This window comes from Arachis hypogaea, chromosome 10 (assembly GCF_003086295.3).
Source record: "Arachis hypogaea cultivar Tifrunner chromosome 10, arahy.Tifrunner.gnm2.J5K5, whole genome shotgun sequence".
Taxonomy (NCBI): Eukaryota; Viridiplantae; Streptophyta; class Magnoliopsida; order Fabales; family Fabaceae; genus Arachis; species Arachis hypogaea.
Genome location: NC_092045.1, coordinates 2,246,855 through 2,263,672, shown reverse-complemented (window position 1 = coordinate 2,263,672; position 16,818 = coordinate 2,246,855). Strand labels below are relative to the sequence as shown.

Below are 16,818 nucleotides of genomic sequence, written 5' to 3'. Positions count from 1 at the left end.
AACTTACTTTCAATAATGGAGATGCATGTTTTGAAGCAAGCAAGCTAAAGGAATCGTCCCCCACACTAATGGAATGAATTCCCTTTTATTTCCCTCTTGCTCCATTGAAAAGGACTATCATTGAAGGGGCTCCACCTCCACACTTAGCTTTAATTTGTTTCTTGAAAAATAGGAGCAGAGGGTGTTGTTGCTTTCTAATAATTACTACTTGCTTTCTAGCTACATCACATAAAATCCTTTGTCCACACTAACGACAAGATACTTAATAACCCCATGCATTTCACTATTATAGCCTCCTTTCTCTACTTCTTTTTTATTCACATGCATCTCTCTCCATTGTTATTCCATGTAAAAACCACCTGAATTTAAATAATTAATAAATAAGTATGTATTAACTTACACATGATCATATCAATAAAAATGACGTCACTCACTATACTTATCTTTGTTAGTATGTCTCACAGTAGAGGGAGAAGAAAGAGAGAACCAAACAAACACACATAAAAAACGTGTTAGTAATTTAAATATAAAACAAAAATAAAAAAAAGAAAAATATAGATAAACAATAAAAATACTAAACAATGTGAACAATAAATATATTAGATATTCAATTCAATAGATATGTAGATGAATATACTTTTAATTGGATGGTTATTTCTTTTGATTCGATTTACTCATGCACAGTTAACAATGGCTGAATGTTCAATTTATTATGTGTGCAAATGGTTGTGAAGTATTTTTTTATTTTATTGGATCAATTCTAGGACCGATTGTTGTTCACATTATTTATAAAAGTCATTATCTACCTAATAAAACCGTAAAAAAAATATTTTCACCTAACATTTCTCATATTGACTTTAAAATTTTAAGTTAAAAAAATGCTAAAAAACATTTAAATTTATTATTTTTTATTATTACTTAATTATTAATTCAATTTATTTAGTGTAATAGTAATTTAACAATATATATCTAATATTTTTAAACATTAATAACTTACTGATAAATAAAAAAACAATAAATTCTGATACTCTTTTATGATTTTTCTAACTTAAATTCTTAACTTTGCAAACGTTGCTATTTTTTAATAAATTATAACTATTTATGTGGCGAAAAGAAGAGTATATAAATTAAATTAAAGTCCATATGTAAGACTTTTCAAATGGTAGAATCCAAAGGCATAAAAGAGATGGGAGAGTGGTGCATGGTGATGTTGTTGTGGTCCTGCCACGTCTTATTAGCCTTGTCTTCTTGTGCCTTACTATTATTATTGTTATTATAAATATGAAGACTCAAGCCTTGACTTCTCCATAATAACCTTACTAATCATGGGAGATAGTAGTTGGGGCGAGAGAAAGAGCATGAAGTACAATGAAGAAGAAGAAGAGGAAGATGAAGAATACCAAGACGAAGATGAAGGAAAAAAGAAGAGAGTAGTAGTGGTGAGCAACAAGAGAGCATCGTCATCATCATGTACATGTCAAGTGGATGGTTGCAATGCAGATCTAAGCATTGCAAAGCAGTATCACAAGCGCCATAAGGTGTGTGAGTACCATGCCAAGGCTCACTCTGTTCTCATCTCTCAACAACACCAAAGGTTTTGCCAGCAATGTAGCAGGTTCACTAACCCTAATAATATTATATTCCTTTTAGGATCATGTTTAAACTACCCTAATAACCCTATTAACAATTTCCTGTCTTCATTTAAAATTAATATTTAAAAATAATTAAATAATAATTTAATTAAACTTGTTAAATTATCTAACGATACCTCAAATATCAACTTCTTATCAAGATAACTGCACTTGAGTTTTCATAGGTTTTTAATTTTATTTCTGTTTATACTATTTCTATAAATTTACAAGAAATGTTTAGAAAGATATCCGTAAAATTTCAAAATTACATATCTAAAATCTAAAATTATGCTTTGAAAATGTTTTCTTGTTTTTCCACGTTTATTCTAAAAAACATGTAGAAAAAGATAGTTTTCTCCCGTATAAACAAAACAAACAAAATAAATAACCTTGTTCCTTTGAACCTATCCCTTATATAAATTAAGGTGAAAACTCAAGTGCAGTCGACTTCACGTGAAGTTGATATCTGAGAACTGTTAGATGAAAATTTAGTCAAATCAGTTAAATCATCTAACACAGCTCTCAAGTATCAACTTTACGTGAAGTCGACTGCACCACCTGAGTTTTCACTATAAATTAAATTAACCAATAAAATTTTATTAACATGATTGGGTTAAGAAAAATGGGGTTTATATATATATATATCTCTCTCAGAAAACATATATAAGGCTCTTTCAATTTTGAGTTTTCAGGTTCCATGAGCTATCAGAATTTGATGACTCAAAAAGGAGTTGTAGAAGGCGTTTAGCTGGACACAATGAGAGGCGTCGCAAAAATTCATCAGATTGCCAAGGATAAGAATTTCCAATGATAGTTAAGATGAACTTCAATAATATTGAATCCAGCAGCATCTAATTGAAATAAATAAATTTTCTGTTGAATATGGTTCCTGTTTAAAGTTTAAACTAATGCTATTATTTATCTTTGAGGATGCTCTCTCTCTTCTGTCAATATATTTCCATCTATCCCAATGAAATTATCAAGTTAGAAGTTAAAGTGCAGTCGACTTCACGTGAAGTTGATACTTGAGAGCCATTTAGATAATTTGACTGATTTGACTAAATTTTCATTTAACGGCTCTCAACTAACAACTTCACGTAAAGTCGACTGTATCTGAGTTTTCACCAATTATAAAATAATCTTGTGTGTATGTATTGCTCAACATTTATTGTTTTTACACTATAAATGTCCTGAAATTTATACCAAAAAGTCTTACATATCCAAATTACGTGGCATGCATTCTAATAATGTTGTATGATCTAATAACAATGTTTTTAAAAAAAAAATACAACAACAACAACAACAACAAAGCCTTGTCCCACTAAGTGGGGTCGGTTACATGAATCAAGCGATGCCATTGTGCTCTGTCATGTATCATGTCTACAGAGAGACCGTTTACATGTAGATCTCGTTTGACCACCTCATGGATGGTCTTCTTAGGTCTTCCTCTGCCTTTCGCCCTTTGTCCATCTTCCATCTCATCCACCCTCCTGACTGGATGTTCTATCGGTCTTCTTCTCACATGTCCAAACCACCTGAGACGCGATTCAACCATCTTTTCCACAATGGGTGCTACTCCAACTTTCTCCCTTATATCTTCATTCCTTATTTTATCCAATCGCGTATGACCACTCATCCATCTCAACATCTTCATCTCTGCCACACTCAGCTTATGTTCGTGCTCCCCTTTAGCCGCCCAACACTCCGTACCATACAGCATAGCCGGTCTTATAGCGGTGCGATAGAATTTACCTTTAAGTTTTAAAGGCACTTTTTTGTCGCATATAAAACCAGATGCACTCCGCCATTTTGACCAACCTGCTTGGATCCTATGATTTACATCATGTTCAATCTCTCCATTATCCTGTATGATGCACCCAAGATACTTAAAACTTGTAACTTTTCGTAGGATGTTCTTTCCAATTTTCACCTCTATATTTGAGTTTTCCCTTCTCAAACTGAACTTACATTCCATATATTCCGTCTTGCTACGGCTTATACGCAGACCATACACTTCTAGCGCTTCTCTCCATAACTCCAACTTCTTATTTAAGTCTTCCCTTGACTCTCCCATAAGAACGATATCATCGGCAAAAAGCATGCACCATGGCACAGGCTCTTGGATGTGCTCTGTGAGTACTTCCAAGACTAATGTGAAAAGGTATGGACTTAAGGATGATCCCTGGTGTAATCCTATACCAATAGGGAATTCCTCTGTCACACCACCTTGAGTCTTCACACTAGTTGTGGCCCCATCATACATGTCTTTAATTGCCCGAATATATGCGATCCTTACTCTCCTCTTTTCTAAAATCTTCCATAAGACCTCCCTTGGTACCCTATCATACGCTTTTTCCAAATCAATAAACACCATGTGTAGATCCCTTTTATTACTACGATACCTCTCCATCATCCTTCTTAATAGGTATATCGCTTCAGTGGTAGATCTGCCTGGCATAAATCCAAATTAGTTCTCTGTTACTTGTGTCTCTTTTCTCAACCTCCGTTCTATCACCCTTTCCCATAACTTCATAGTATGACTCATAAGCTTAATCCCCCTATAATTTCCGCAACTTTGTATATCCCCCTTATTCTTGTAGATAGGTACCAAGGTGCTCTTTCTCCACTCATCAGGCATCTTCTTTGACCTTAAAATCTCATTAAAAAGCTTGGTTAACCAGTTGATGCCTTTTCCTCCAAGACCCTTCCAAACCTCAATCGGGATATTATCAGGTCCTACTGCCCTGCCATTTTTCATCTGCTTTAGAGCCTCTTTTACCTCGAAGTCTCGAATCCTTCGATAGTAGTCAAAGTTTTGATCTTCTTCCCTTGTGCACAATCGACCAAGGCTCGGAAGAGTCTTCTGTCCCTCATTAAATAACTCGTAGAAGTAGCTCTTCCACCTTTCATTAATCTTCTCCTCTTGAGCCAACACCTCTCCATCCTTATCCTTTATGCACTTAACCTGATCCAAATCTCTCATTCTTCTTTCCCGGCTCTTTGCAATTCTATATATACCTTTTTCTTCTTCTTTCGTGCCCAAAGACTGGTAGAGACCCTCATATGCTCTTGTTCTTGCTTCACTTACAGCCACTTTTGTCTCTTTCTTAGCCGCCTTATATTTTTCCCAGTTATCTGCATTGCGGCATAAAGACCACTCTTTAAAGCATTCCCTTTTTATCTTTATCTTTTCTTGTATACTCGCATTCCACCACCAGGACTCCTTGTCTCTTGGTCCTATTCCTTTAGATTCACCAAAACTTTCTTTTGCTGTTTTTCTAATAACTTCTGCCATCTCCCTCCACATCTCTTCCGCGCTTCCATTCCCATCCCACTTTGCCTCTTCTCCTACCCGTCTTAGGAAGCTTCTTTGTTCCTCACCTTTCATCCGCCACCACCTCGTCCTTGGGTTCTTCGTATGATGTCTTTTCCTCAACTTTTGCTCAACGCGAAAATCCATGACGAGCACCCTATGTTGTGTTGTCAAACTCTCTCCCGGGATAATTTTACAGTTAATGCAAAATTTCCGGTCGACTCTCCTCAACAAGAAGAAGTCGATTTGAGAGCTTGTCATGCCACTCTTATAGGTTATAAGATGTTCGTCTCTCTTTTTAAAACATGTATTTGCGATGAGAAGATCAAAAGTTGAGGAAAAGTCCAAAATAGTTTTACCCTCGGCATTGATCACCCCGAAACCATGGCCTCCGTGAATACTCCCATATCCAGTCACTTCTCTCCCAACATGGCCATTTAAATCTCCTCCTAAGAAAATCTTATCTCCCATAGGTATGCCTTGAACCAAACTCTCTAGATCCTTCCAAAACCTTATCTTGTGTTGTTCGTCCAAACCCACTTGCGGTGCATAGGCGCTAATCACATGGAAAGCACCTCCCTCCACCACAAGTTTGATAGAGATGATCCGATCTCCCACCCTCTTGACATCAACTACGTCCTTCTTCCACTGCTTATCCACAATTATTCCAACTCCATTCCTATTCTTCACTTTTCCTGTATACCAAAGTTTGAAACCAGAAGAATCCAACTCCCTAGCCTTTGCACCAACCCATTTCGTTTCTTGTAGGCACATAATGTTAATCTTCCTCCTTGTCATGGTGTCCACCACCTCCATGGACTTTCCTGTTAGAGTGCCTATGTTCCATGTCCCAAATCTCAACCTTTTGTCGCTTCGACCTTTACCTTTTCCTTTGTGAACTAGCTTATTTACCCTCGTCCGTTCACGAAAACGCGAGAACCCTTGCTCATTTAACACTACATCCGGGCACCGATGCAGCGGCTCTTGCTTTGACACCGTACTCGAGCCATACGGCGCGTTGCTTCCGGGCAACGACCTAGCTTTAGCGCAATAATGTCTTTGATTCATGTCATGGGGGTTCGGCTATATTTTTACGTTGGTTGCCGAAGACCTAACACAACCCTCCTCCTTTATCCGGGCTTGGGACCGGCTATGTACCGCACGTGTAACATAGGCGGAGTTGTTTTTAAAAAAAATAAAAAGGAAAAAAAGAAAAAGAAAAAGAAAAGTCATGTATGTATAATGTATTCTATATTTTTTTTCCTGCGGCATTCTTATTCGTTAATAATTATATTATGATTTTGATAGCTATATTGGCATTACACAACACAAATTCATAACACTAGTATATATATAGTGCGTGAAGGAATACAAATATTGGGTGAGTCATTAATTATATGTAGGAATAACGTAACCAGACAAAAAATAGTTTGTCAATGGGAATGGCAAGCATATTTGTTAAGTAAAGTAATTTTATTCGGAATATCGCGTTGGCTTGAAAATAATAATACGTCCCTTTGCCACCTTTATTTCTAATAAGTAATAAGCATGTTTGACAAATAATTTATTTATGGTTAATCATATTTGGTATTAAAAAAATTAAATCCTCAAATTGGTTTTAAAGACTTTTAGATTACATACATTGGTCACAATAATCTTTTTTATTTTACAAGTATTTGAGATAGATTGGTCTTTTGCAACTGAGACTAATTCTTAAAGATTTTTGAAATGGGTTTAATTTTGATGTATTAATTAATCTAAAAAATTTTATACAATCATCTAATTAGATTTATATATTTAGATAAATTTTTAAATAATAAATAATAAGTTTAAAAATTTGTTATTTTTTATAAATTCTTTCAAAATAATAAAAAAATTGAAGTTTAAAATGTCCAATTTAAAATTTATTTAAACCAATCCAAATATGCATTTAAAAAGAATAAATACTCAAATTGGTGTTTAAAAAATTTTAAATTGGATATTTTGGTCTCTCATAAATTTATTTTTTAAAAAATCTTGAAAATTATTATCATTGGACATATTAGTCCCTTTGTCACGTTGAATGGAAATTAATTTATTTTATAGTGATATTTTTTAAAGATCTAATTATCTTATAATAAATTTTGTTACATACTTATTTAGTTATTTACTTAATACATATATTCAAAATTTGATTGAAAGCGAAAAAAAAAATTTATTTGACAAATGTATTTTTAAAAATTTTAATAAATAAAATCTATTAGAAACTGAAATCTTTTAGAGGTGAATTTAAGTATAAAAGCTTTTTAGTTTTGTATTTCTTTTTTCTCTCTAAAAATATACACTTTTTAATTTAGATATGGAAAGGGGAATGGTATCGGACGCAGTTATGAAATGTTTAGGTATTTTACGCAATTGTGGTGTCAGGAGTAAAAATCAGACAGTCCAATTTTTGTGTCCAATTCCCTTTACTAAAATTTAAATTTTCTCTTCCACACTAATCGAACGACTTAATTTTTTTTAATAAAAAAATCGAATGGTCCGATTCCTTCATCCCTTATTTAAAAAAAAAAACTATCTCATATCCATGTCTAACACCTACACTCTCCACCACAACAGACACATGCTTCTTATATCCCAAAAAATGAGCCGAAAATATACATAGGCGCAAGTGATTTACATGAAATTATCTACGATAATTGGCCGACATAAGGTAAAAATAAAAATGTGTAAAGTCAATGTCAATGTGAATGAGTGAAGTGATGAAATGAGAAATGATTAATGAGTGATCAGTGCTCACGTGGGCTTGTATGCACAGAAGCACACCTCATTGATGATACGTCCACACCTCTATTCTATATGCATGCATTTCCAAATTACCTTTAATTAGTTGAACGGTCATCCACTTTTGTTTTGTTTTGTACAAACCAATTAACTCTGATTTATCATTCCATGCTCATAATTTCATATCATCAAATTAATTAAATTACATAGGGGATAGCCGGATAGGGAAGGTTACTATCAAAGGCCCTGGCCCCTTCTAAGTTCTTTGACCAATCTCAATAATTTGCAAGATGCTTCAATGAAATTGGGTAAGTTATGGTTGGTGAAATTGCTGTTTTTAGACAAAGTCTAAGAAGTGACCAATCTCAATAATTAAACTTTTTGTCTCTTTATGAGTTTATTGAACTTATCTTATCGTATCAAAGCAAATATGAAATGAAATAAAATCTATTGAATAAAACAAGAGTGACGATGAAAAAAATTGGCATGTGAATCAAGTTGTTGGGGTCAGATAGGGAAGTTTTAAAAGGTGATTGTGAAAGCATCATGCCTCTAATAGTAGTAGTAATCGCACATATTCATATTCATAATCATAACAAGTGTGTGTGTGTGTGTTGTATACACTAAAAAAGATTCATCCATTCATCCATCTTAATGTTTCACAATCTCCCATGATCTTTGGACTACTGTCATTTCATTTCAATTGATATACCAATCTTTCAAATTTATTTCCTTGATTTATTTCCAAGCAATTGACATTACAAGCATTCTTATTCAGAGACTTTAAAAGATTTATTTCCTTAATTTTCATTTCTCACAAACCAGTTGGAAACCTGTAAGATCACCAGGAAGTTCACTCTTAACATTAACACCACTATGTTCTAGATATTCTCATCTCACCACTTCCTCAGAGGTCATAACTTACTAGGAACAACTTCCTTAGGGAGAACCCCACTCTTTCCAACTTGAGAAGAGCCACTGAAAATGTCCTTTCTTTCAGCAATAAACTTAGCGAACCGAGAACCTTTCTCGTCTTTGCTTTTCTTGTCTATGAGAGACTGAGGTGGACCGGGAATCGGATGGTGCTTAGGAGTTGATGGTCGCATCAACGCCCATACGGATGAAAGGTATTCGTTTGGTTCGTCTAGAATCCGAAGAACTGATAAATTCTGCATATCTGCAAGGTAAGATCATATCATAAGATGCCAGACTACAATTTGAGACAAAGTAAATAAATAAAAATTTGAACTTTTGCATTAACAAATGATTTTATAAGCAAACCTTTTGAGAACTTGAAAATGGGTGCCAAAGCTGCACATGGGATGCTAAAGTTAAGATTTGGTATTACAGCACCTCCACCATGCCTTGCATTGCTGTGTCAAAAAGACGTTACGTTATAATTAAATGGTAAAGTTTTATACACAATCATTCGGTAACAATAAAGAAAATTGAATCACAAGACGAAAAGTCCATATTATGCAAGAAAAATAATTGAAACCAATGAATAAAATTGAAGTAACAAATGTCTACCAATTGAACTAACATGGATTAACTTTTATGCGCAAGTAAACTTTGTTGTATTACCTTGTAACTAGGCCAATCATGTGGCCATCTGAATTAATAACAGCACCACCACTAGCACCAGGATGAACAGCAGCCGTTGTTTCAAGCATTGCTGAGAACTGCTCATGCGTGTGAATGGATTGATATGATTGTGGAGTCTTTGCTTCAACTACTTTTGCTACCACACCAGAGCAAACAGATGGGAAGAACCCTAATAAAAATAGATGACTTTCTAGGTTAAACACAGAAAATAAAAAGAGAATCCATAGTAATTGAACCAATTCTCTATTAAAGTAAAAATAGGTACAACATCATCGCATTTTTCGAACTGATCAACCCAGCAAAAAATAATCATATACAAATACAATGGAAAAAAATTTATGCAGAAGGCAAGGATAGCACAATAAACCCTTTTTACATTTATCGCAAGTTCATACCGTGTTTAGGGCCAAATAGTCCATGTCCAATGACATATGCCTTTGATCCTGTGGTTGGCCGGGAAAAATCCATTACAATGGGGGAAAGTTTATCTGGAACGGATTTGAGCTGCAGTAAAGCAACATCCCACGGTCCTTTACAGACATATAGTACTTTAGCATCGCACCATAACGGAGGTGTGACATGATCAAGGCGAACACGTAAGTTTATATGGTTGTAGTAGGTTGGATTCAACTTATGATATGTCCCCTGTTCATTAGTAGCAAAAGGATAAAGAATCGCCTTCACTGTAGGCGAAGTTTGACTCTCTTGATTGCACTCAATTCCATTGTAAAAAGATGTAGCTCCCTTTAGCATGAAAGGAATTTTTTCTGAGCTAGTTCCATATCCTCCGCCACTTGCATGTGTTTTGCTAAATCTCCATGGTTCCAACAGGTGGGCATTCGTAAGTATGAGACCTTGACTGTTTAGCAAAACACCAGATGCCCATATGCCATCACCAACAGTAACAAGACAGATAGAAGCCATTGCCTTCTCAATCGGTAATGGTGAGGAGCAACCGTAACTTACAGGCTCGTGTTCATTACTAGACATTACGCTTAACTTGATAGTATCAAGAAAAGGCGCCTTGCCTTCAACATAAGAATTCTCCTGCTGATTGTATGACCCTTCCATTGTGTTCTGAGGCCACATCTGCAGCAACCCACTCGACGCTCTCACAATGGCTTCCCATGGAATCACCAGCTGTTACCAAAAACTAGTGTTTCACATGATGAGTTTAACTTTGAGAAGGTTTAGATAATGCAGGAAAAGAGGAGAACATATCTGAGGCACCTGGATTTCCGCACCGCTTGTATTCTGCCTCAATGGTCTGATCAGGATACCAGTAAGACATGCATGCTCACTGAAAACCGGGCTGCCTTCCATTCCTGGCAGACAGCGTGTCAAAAGATGAGCCAGAATCAATCACATAAATGATAAATTGATTATGTAATAAAGAAATGGCTCACACCAGGAAGACTGCGAATGTCAACCATCAGCAATGATCCATCTGACGAATTAGGAGGATAGCAGTTTGCAATGCATCCTACTGATATACTGATTCAATCAAGCAACCAAATTAATGGACAGAATGACACAAATATGTCAAACTTTGATACCTACTTCACCACAGCATTTGAGGCAACATAGCTGCCTGTACAACTTAAAAAAAAATTCACATAGTTGATACTGAAAGTTCACAGAAATTCATGTTACATCAGGGTTTTAAACAAATTCACAATGAAAGAAGTGTATAACCATTTCAATCTTCATTTCCTTCTTTTAGATAAAGAAAAGAATAATACCTGTTAAAGAAGTGAGCAGGTGACAGGACCCCAAAAGGAGAGCCAACTGCCAGAAGAAAATCACCCCTTTTATTCATAGATGATGACGATACTTTAGTCTCTAGCAAGTCCTATATTATAACCATAAACCATTCATGCTCATGAGTCTCAACAGAGAAACAAAGAACGCCAGTAGGATGAAAATCATTCTTTGTCTAATCTTTAGCCTATCTTATCCCTATTTGCATACATGATCTGACTGGAGAAAAGCAAAAGTTCAGAAAGATACCTTGAAAGATAATGGAACACTTAGAATGGCAATTCTAGTCAGTGATTTGTGTATAAGATTTGCATTACTAGATCTTTCCACTGCCGATCTTCCCTGTCATTCAACAGATGATTTATCAGACTCTGTTCAAAAGGACTGCTTATCATAGAGATGTTATTCCCACATATACTTTGGAAGAAGATAGAAACTTTGATAAGTTATACACACATGGACCAGTAGAAACAATATTTCATGAGTGCAGTTTCATTAGCCAATGAACAAACAAAATATTATATGATCTTAATATGGATGGATATTACATGATTAATCTACGATAAAACCCAATCAAAAAGATATTATGTCATCAAACATACCTGTCATCACATGAAAAAAAAAAGAATAAAACATATCTGCCAAGGCATAACTTTCTAACACTTCCATTAGTCATCATCGATACTAAAAAGTAATATAAAATCCAATAATTTATCAATCACGTTAAGGAAGAAAATAAAGAAAGAACAAAAATGGAGATATGGAAGAAGCATGATAAGCCAGGGCCTAAGTTGTGATTGTGGTCAAAAGTACAGGCCACCAAAGCTCACTTTTTTTCCTACCCATTTTCATCTTATGGCAATCAATCTACAAATATTAAGGCCATTTCTAAGCTTAAGCAAGTGGTCCCTTTGAAATCCACTGAAGATAAAAGTTTCAATAAAATTCAGCTAATACCTGCTTAAGTCATGGAAGGATCATCATTCTTTGATCTCATGCCCTAGAATAATAATTCACATTATGGTGCCTTGAAGTTGCAGACCGACGAGCAAAACTTTCCAGGTGTTTAAATTGACTGTTTACTCCCAGAAGCAATAGACAAACACATGCTACAATTTAATTCGAAGTTTAGCTATTTAATTTAGACAAGCGCATACAAGTCATCAGATTTATGAATGCAGAAATGCACTTTCCTCAAGGCATTTGGATCATACTTCCTGTGACATTCTTTAACATAAACAGATTATTATTGTAGAAGCACATCCATAAAGAACAAAGAGAGCCGACCTGAGTTTGAATGAAATCTTTCGATGGTTGAGGTTCATTATATGATGCCAAGGACCAACCAACCTCCCATTCATGCTCAGGCAAGCCGGAAGATGCTTCTATAAGTGACTGGAGACTAAGGGCCGAAGCGGGAACATCAATCTGCACAATTAATAACTCTAATTAGCATTGGACCAACAAATTAGTGCCTTAGGGATTAGACTAAACACACTCACAGGATGAACATGTTACAAAACTCAAGTCAATAAAATGGAATAAAGTAGGAAAGTTCAGAATGCCTACTAATGACAAAAGCTGTGCCACAATCCAACAGGGAGTTGGTTGACTCGATTTTTCATCGGTTTTTTCAGTCATAACATCGATCTGAACACCAGAAATCAACTCAGGCCTACCCTGAACAGCATAAAAAATAAAGTCTTTAACTTTTAACACACACCCAGCAAAGCAAATATAATAAAGTAGCAATCTTGATGAGCAGCAACCTGAGGAATGTTGTGTCTGTGGTGAGGAGATAGAAAAGGCTCAAGAACTGATGCAACAGTGACAACCAATACCGTATCCTCAGAATTATGGCCATAGAGAGTGGTAGCTACTTGAGCATCAAAGAGGGTATGAGGTACAAGCATCCCTGAAGCTGATAGAGTTGTTTCTCCAGAACTACACATACAAGAAACAGAGCAATTAAGATAGAGAAAACCCCATAAAGACACAAACTTTCTGGGGGGAAAACAAACCGGTATTGATGAAAAGCGTGTCTTCTCATCTTCATCCCTTTTGGGTCCTGCAAAAAAATAAAAATTGGAACGGGATTGATCCTCATGGTGAAGAATACAATAAGGGGCGGGGTTTGAGAAGACTGACGGGACCGCGAACTCTGAGCATAACGGCGAAGTTGCGGGCAAAATCAACGGCCTCCGACACACCCATTTGGAAGACTTGAATTGATTCGAAGGAAGCTAAGCTACCATTAGAGACTGAGGATAACAAGAGATTGAGTGCGTCCTCGTTTCTACGTTTTCCTAGGCACCGCGTAATTGAATTACAGATTTACATGCGTGAATCAGTGAATGTGAATGTCAATATGAATTTTTTTTTATAGTAAAATATGATTGGTGAAAATTATTGGATAATTGATAAATTTAATTAAATTATTATTTTTAATCGTTAATTTTATATTAAATTTTAATCCTAATCTTTTAATTATTATTTTTTAAAAATAATTCCGTTGCATAATTAATTTTACCAATTTTTGTTGACTTTTGTTTATACTTATGTTTAATAGAAGTCTTTTTATAGATGTATCTAATAGAAATATTTTTTTATGATCGTATTTACTAGAATTGTTTTTGTGGATATATCTCCTGAATATGTCTTTTTATATATGTATTTTTTAGTAAAAATGTCTAATTATTAAAAATAATAAATTGACAGATAATATATTAATACGTATATTTTTCCTTTTAAAAATTGTATGAAATTTTTCATTAAAGAAATTAAGGGAATCCATAAAATGGAAAATATTTCTAATATATCCAACTATCCAATACTCATATCCTTTGAAAAGAAAATACAAAATTCGATACAAAAGAATTTAGTTATCACCGCCACCCAAAATTAGTAGGACTAATACAGAAGCTTCATCATGTTTCAAACACAGTTTAAGAGTAGTCTTCTAGCTTTTAGCATAGAGCTCCCCTATAAATTTGCATTGACCCAAAGTTATATTAATGGAGGTAAGAAAAGTTGTTTGCTGTTTAACTATGGTCTATGGTTGCTGATATATATAAATAATAGATAACCAGTTGCACACTATGATAATATAGATCATGCTCAAATAATCTGCATCTTATATTCTTATTAGTCTTTGCTTTGAATTATCGGCTATATATATATATTCACAGTCAGATTTATATCTAATGTAATCTTGTTATTTTATTTGTTGGAAATTGCTTGGTTCGTTTCTAAAATGTCAGCCAGAAGTGAAGATAACATTATTTAAGCGAACAAAAGTAAAAACACACATCAATATTCTAATTATAATATTCTAATTATAATACTCTAGGCTAATAAATTGCTGTATGTAACAGGCGAAATTCAAACTCTCGCACATGCTTAAATTGGTTTATTTTTTATAAATATTAAATTATATAATCTTATTATAAATAAATTATGTAAAATTTTTTTTTTTGGTATAAAAAAGGGGGGCTAACACCCCCAAAAGAAAAAAAAACAGGATCTTAACACTCGACAACTAAACGGGGACTACTTACCCCTCTTACATCATCAACTAAAATTGATTCTCCAGGGTTTAACCCTTGGAAAAATCAACCCGCAAATTCATTCAATTATATAGTCTCATCACCCGGCGATAAGCTTTTTTGAATTGATTACCCTTCAATAAAGTTTAGCTCGAAGACAAAGTCAAATACAAATGCGTATGATGATGATGACTCTCGTTTACCTCCTTAAGGAAAAAAGAGGCACCTATGGCCCAAAACTTGTAAACTAAATTATGATGATTTGGAGAGCCACCAAATTAAATTCGTACCATCTAAATATTGTGACAAAACGACTTATTATTTATCAGTATTAAACCACTTTTTCACCTTAGTCCATAACAAACCATAAAAAAATGTCACGACTCACAAATTCACAATAATGTAATGATAACAGGCTCCTTATCTCTTTCACCTCTTCTAGATGATATGATTTTTAGCCCCAAAAAGAAAATAACAAAGTAGTACCACACTTTTATTCATTCATCTTAACATATAACATAATATTAACTACATAATCGATTATACTTATGATTTATCCCAGAGGGAAAATCGAAAACAGAAACAAAAAAGTGATTGCCCAAATTAGAGCATACTAATAATAATTAATCTTCTTTTACATTTCAGTTGCTAATTATTATAATAATTATAATATGAGTAGAGTATTTACACTTCATGCACTGCACGCAGCTTAGCGGTGCTTGCTCCTTGACTCACCGCTGTAGAGCCTGCCATCACATAGATGCAAGTGGTTATATGAATGATGAATGCAAATTGCAAAGTGTTTAATTAAGAAGCTAATTAAGTACCAATCATAGACAGTGGGAGAATTGGGGAGTGGTTTGTCAAACATCTGAGCACCAATGCTCTTGGTGGCAGAGTTACTCCCTGGATGGAACACGCTCCTCCACACGTTATCTGCCTTACGCGCCGACCCCGGTGACGTTGGCGTCCCCGGTGTTGGTGGGGTCGTCGGCATCGACGTGCTCCTCTTGAAGCTGCTTCCATCTCCTTCATCTGATCAATCATATCATATATTTCTATATGTAAACATCATATCATACAAAACTACATATCTTATTATTATTCATAGCGATGATACCTTTGATGCCGGTGGTGATCTTCCTGAGCCTACCAAGCCCACGATCAGGTTGAGGCCCAGCTACAACATCATCCCAGAGCTTCTCTAGCAGAACCATTTTAATTTGCTTCCTATGTGTTCCAACAAAAACGATAATGAATGGGGATTCTCTGTGTTTGTGGATGCTCAATATATATAGAGAGTGTCCAATGCTTAAAATATCTCTCAAGTGTTATGATGGTTCCAAGTGTAACATAATTTTGATCTTGATGCTGTGATAAGGTGAGTGGCAATAGTGAATCGAAGGAAGTGGAAAAAGCCAGAAATTGAAAAGTGGATGAAGGGGAGATGGATAAGGATGAACACTCAAGACTTGGTCAATCAATAATATCTTCACTCTTCATAGCCATGTGTCAATTTGTGGGACCCATCCTTGTCATCATTTTTTTTGTCCACAATATTTCCCAACACGACAAGTTAAGGACTAATCCGTCGCAGATCTAAACTCCATTTAAGGGTTTACCGCTGGCCAAAGAATTGCTGCATGCACATGCACAAGACGTGATTTGAACACCCACCAATCCAAGTTGATTTCATATTTTCTTTTTAATTAGATTGGAATAGAAGGTTTTTTTTATTTTTTTTTACTTTTTTTTGTGAAAATTGAAAGTGATGAAATTGGATCAAACATATGGATAGGTCTTGTGAATTAGGCATAAATGGGCTCCGGAAGAGGCTCGTTGACTAGCTGATAATGGACTTCAATAAGGAGGGGAATTGGTTACTGAGAATTGGGCCTCCAAGTTTCATTTATATTGAGCTGCTTGGAGATTTCTTTGGGCCAATCCATTATACTATTCATTCTATGAATGTGACTTAATTTCCCGTCCAAAAAAATATTCTATCTTAATTTGAAAATATTAATATGACGACCAAAAACAAGATATAGTATCAAAAGTTAGAAAAATCAAAATATTTTGAAAGTATTAATATTTATATGTAGACGAAATTGTCCACAAATACTTGTAATAAGTTGTTTGATTATTATTATAATATTTGTAAAAATATATTGATATTATCTTACTATTAAAATACCAGTTA

At 34.7% G+C, this 16,818-nt stretch overlaps 3 protein-coding genes across 3 annotated transcripts; 1 reads left to right on the top strand and 2 right to left on the bottom strand.

Annotated features, from left to right (window-relative positions):
* Positions 1 to 1,297: 1,297 nt before the first annotated feature.
* LOC112718115 (squamosa promoter-binding-like protein 3) lies at positions 1,298 to 2,562 on the top strand. Its single transcript, XM_025770014.2, has 2 exons — positions 1,298 to 1,615; positions 2,324 to 2,562. The coding sequence occupies exons 1-2, from the start codon at positions 1,326 to 1,328 to the stop codon at positions 2,427 to 2,429; spliced, it is 396 nt and encodes a 131-aa protein (XP_025625799.1). The 5' UTR covers positions 1,298 to 1,325; the 3' UTR covers positions 2,430 to 2,562.
* A 5,862-nt stretch (positions 2,563 to 8,424) lies between these two features.
* LOC112714566 (glyoxysomal processing protease, glyoxysomal) lies at positions 8,425 to 13,433 on the bottom strand. The gene is made up of 13 exons (XM_025766184.2): positions 13,222 to 13,433; positions 13,095 to 13,141; positions 12,843 to 13,017; positions 12,643 to 12,753; positions 12,361 to 12,501; positions 11,323 to 11,415; positions 11,055 to 11,164; positions 10,721 to 10,806; positions 10,543 to 10,637; positions 9,708 to 10,452; positions 9,292 to 9,481; positions 8,989 to 9,080; positions 8,425 to 8,884 (listed from the first exon to the last, which is right to left on the bottom strand). Exons 1-13 carry the CDS (start codon positions 13,285 to 13,287, stop codon positions 8,622 to 8,624), a joined length of 2,214 nt encoding a protein of 737 aa, XP_025621969.1. The 5' UTR covers positions 13,288 to 13,433; the 3' UTR covers positions 8,425 to 8,621.
* A 1,657-nt stretch (positions 13,434 to 15,090) lies between these two features.
* LOC112714565 (dormancy-associated protein 1) lies at positions 15,091 to 16,296 on the bottom strand. Its single transcript, XM_025766183.2, has 3 exons — positions 15,739 to 16,296; positions 15,446 to 15,653; positions 15,091 to 15,364 (listed from the first exon to the last, which is right to left on the bottom strand). The coding sequence occupies exons 1-3, from the start codon at positions 15,833 to 15,835 to the stop codon at positions 15,328 to 15,330; spliced, it is 342 nt and encodes a 113-aa protein (XP_025621968.1). The 5' UTR covers positions 15,836 to 16,296; the 3' UTR covers positions 15,091 to 15,327.
* Between the last annotated feature and the right edge of the window lie 522 nt (positions 16,297 to 16,818).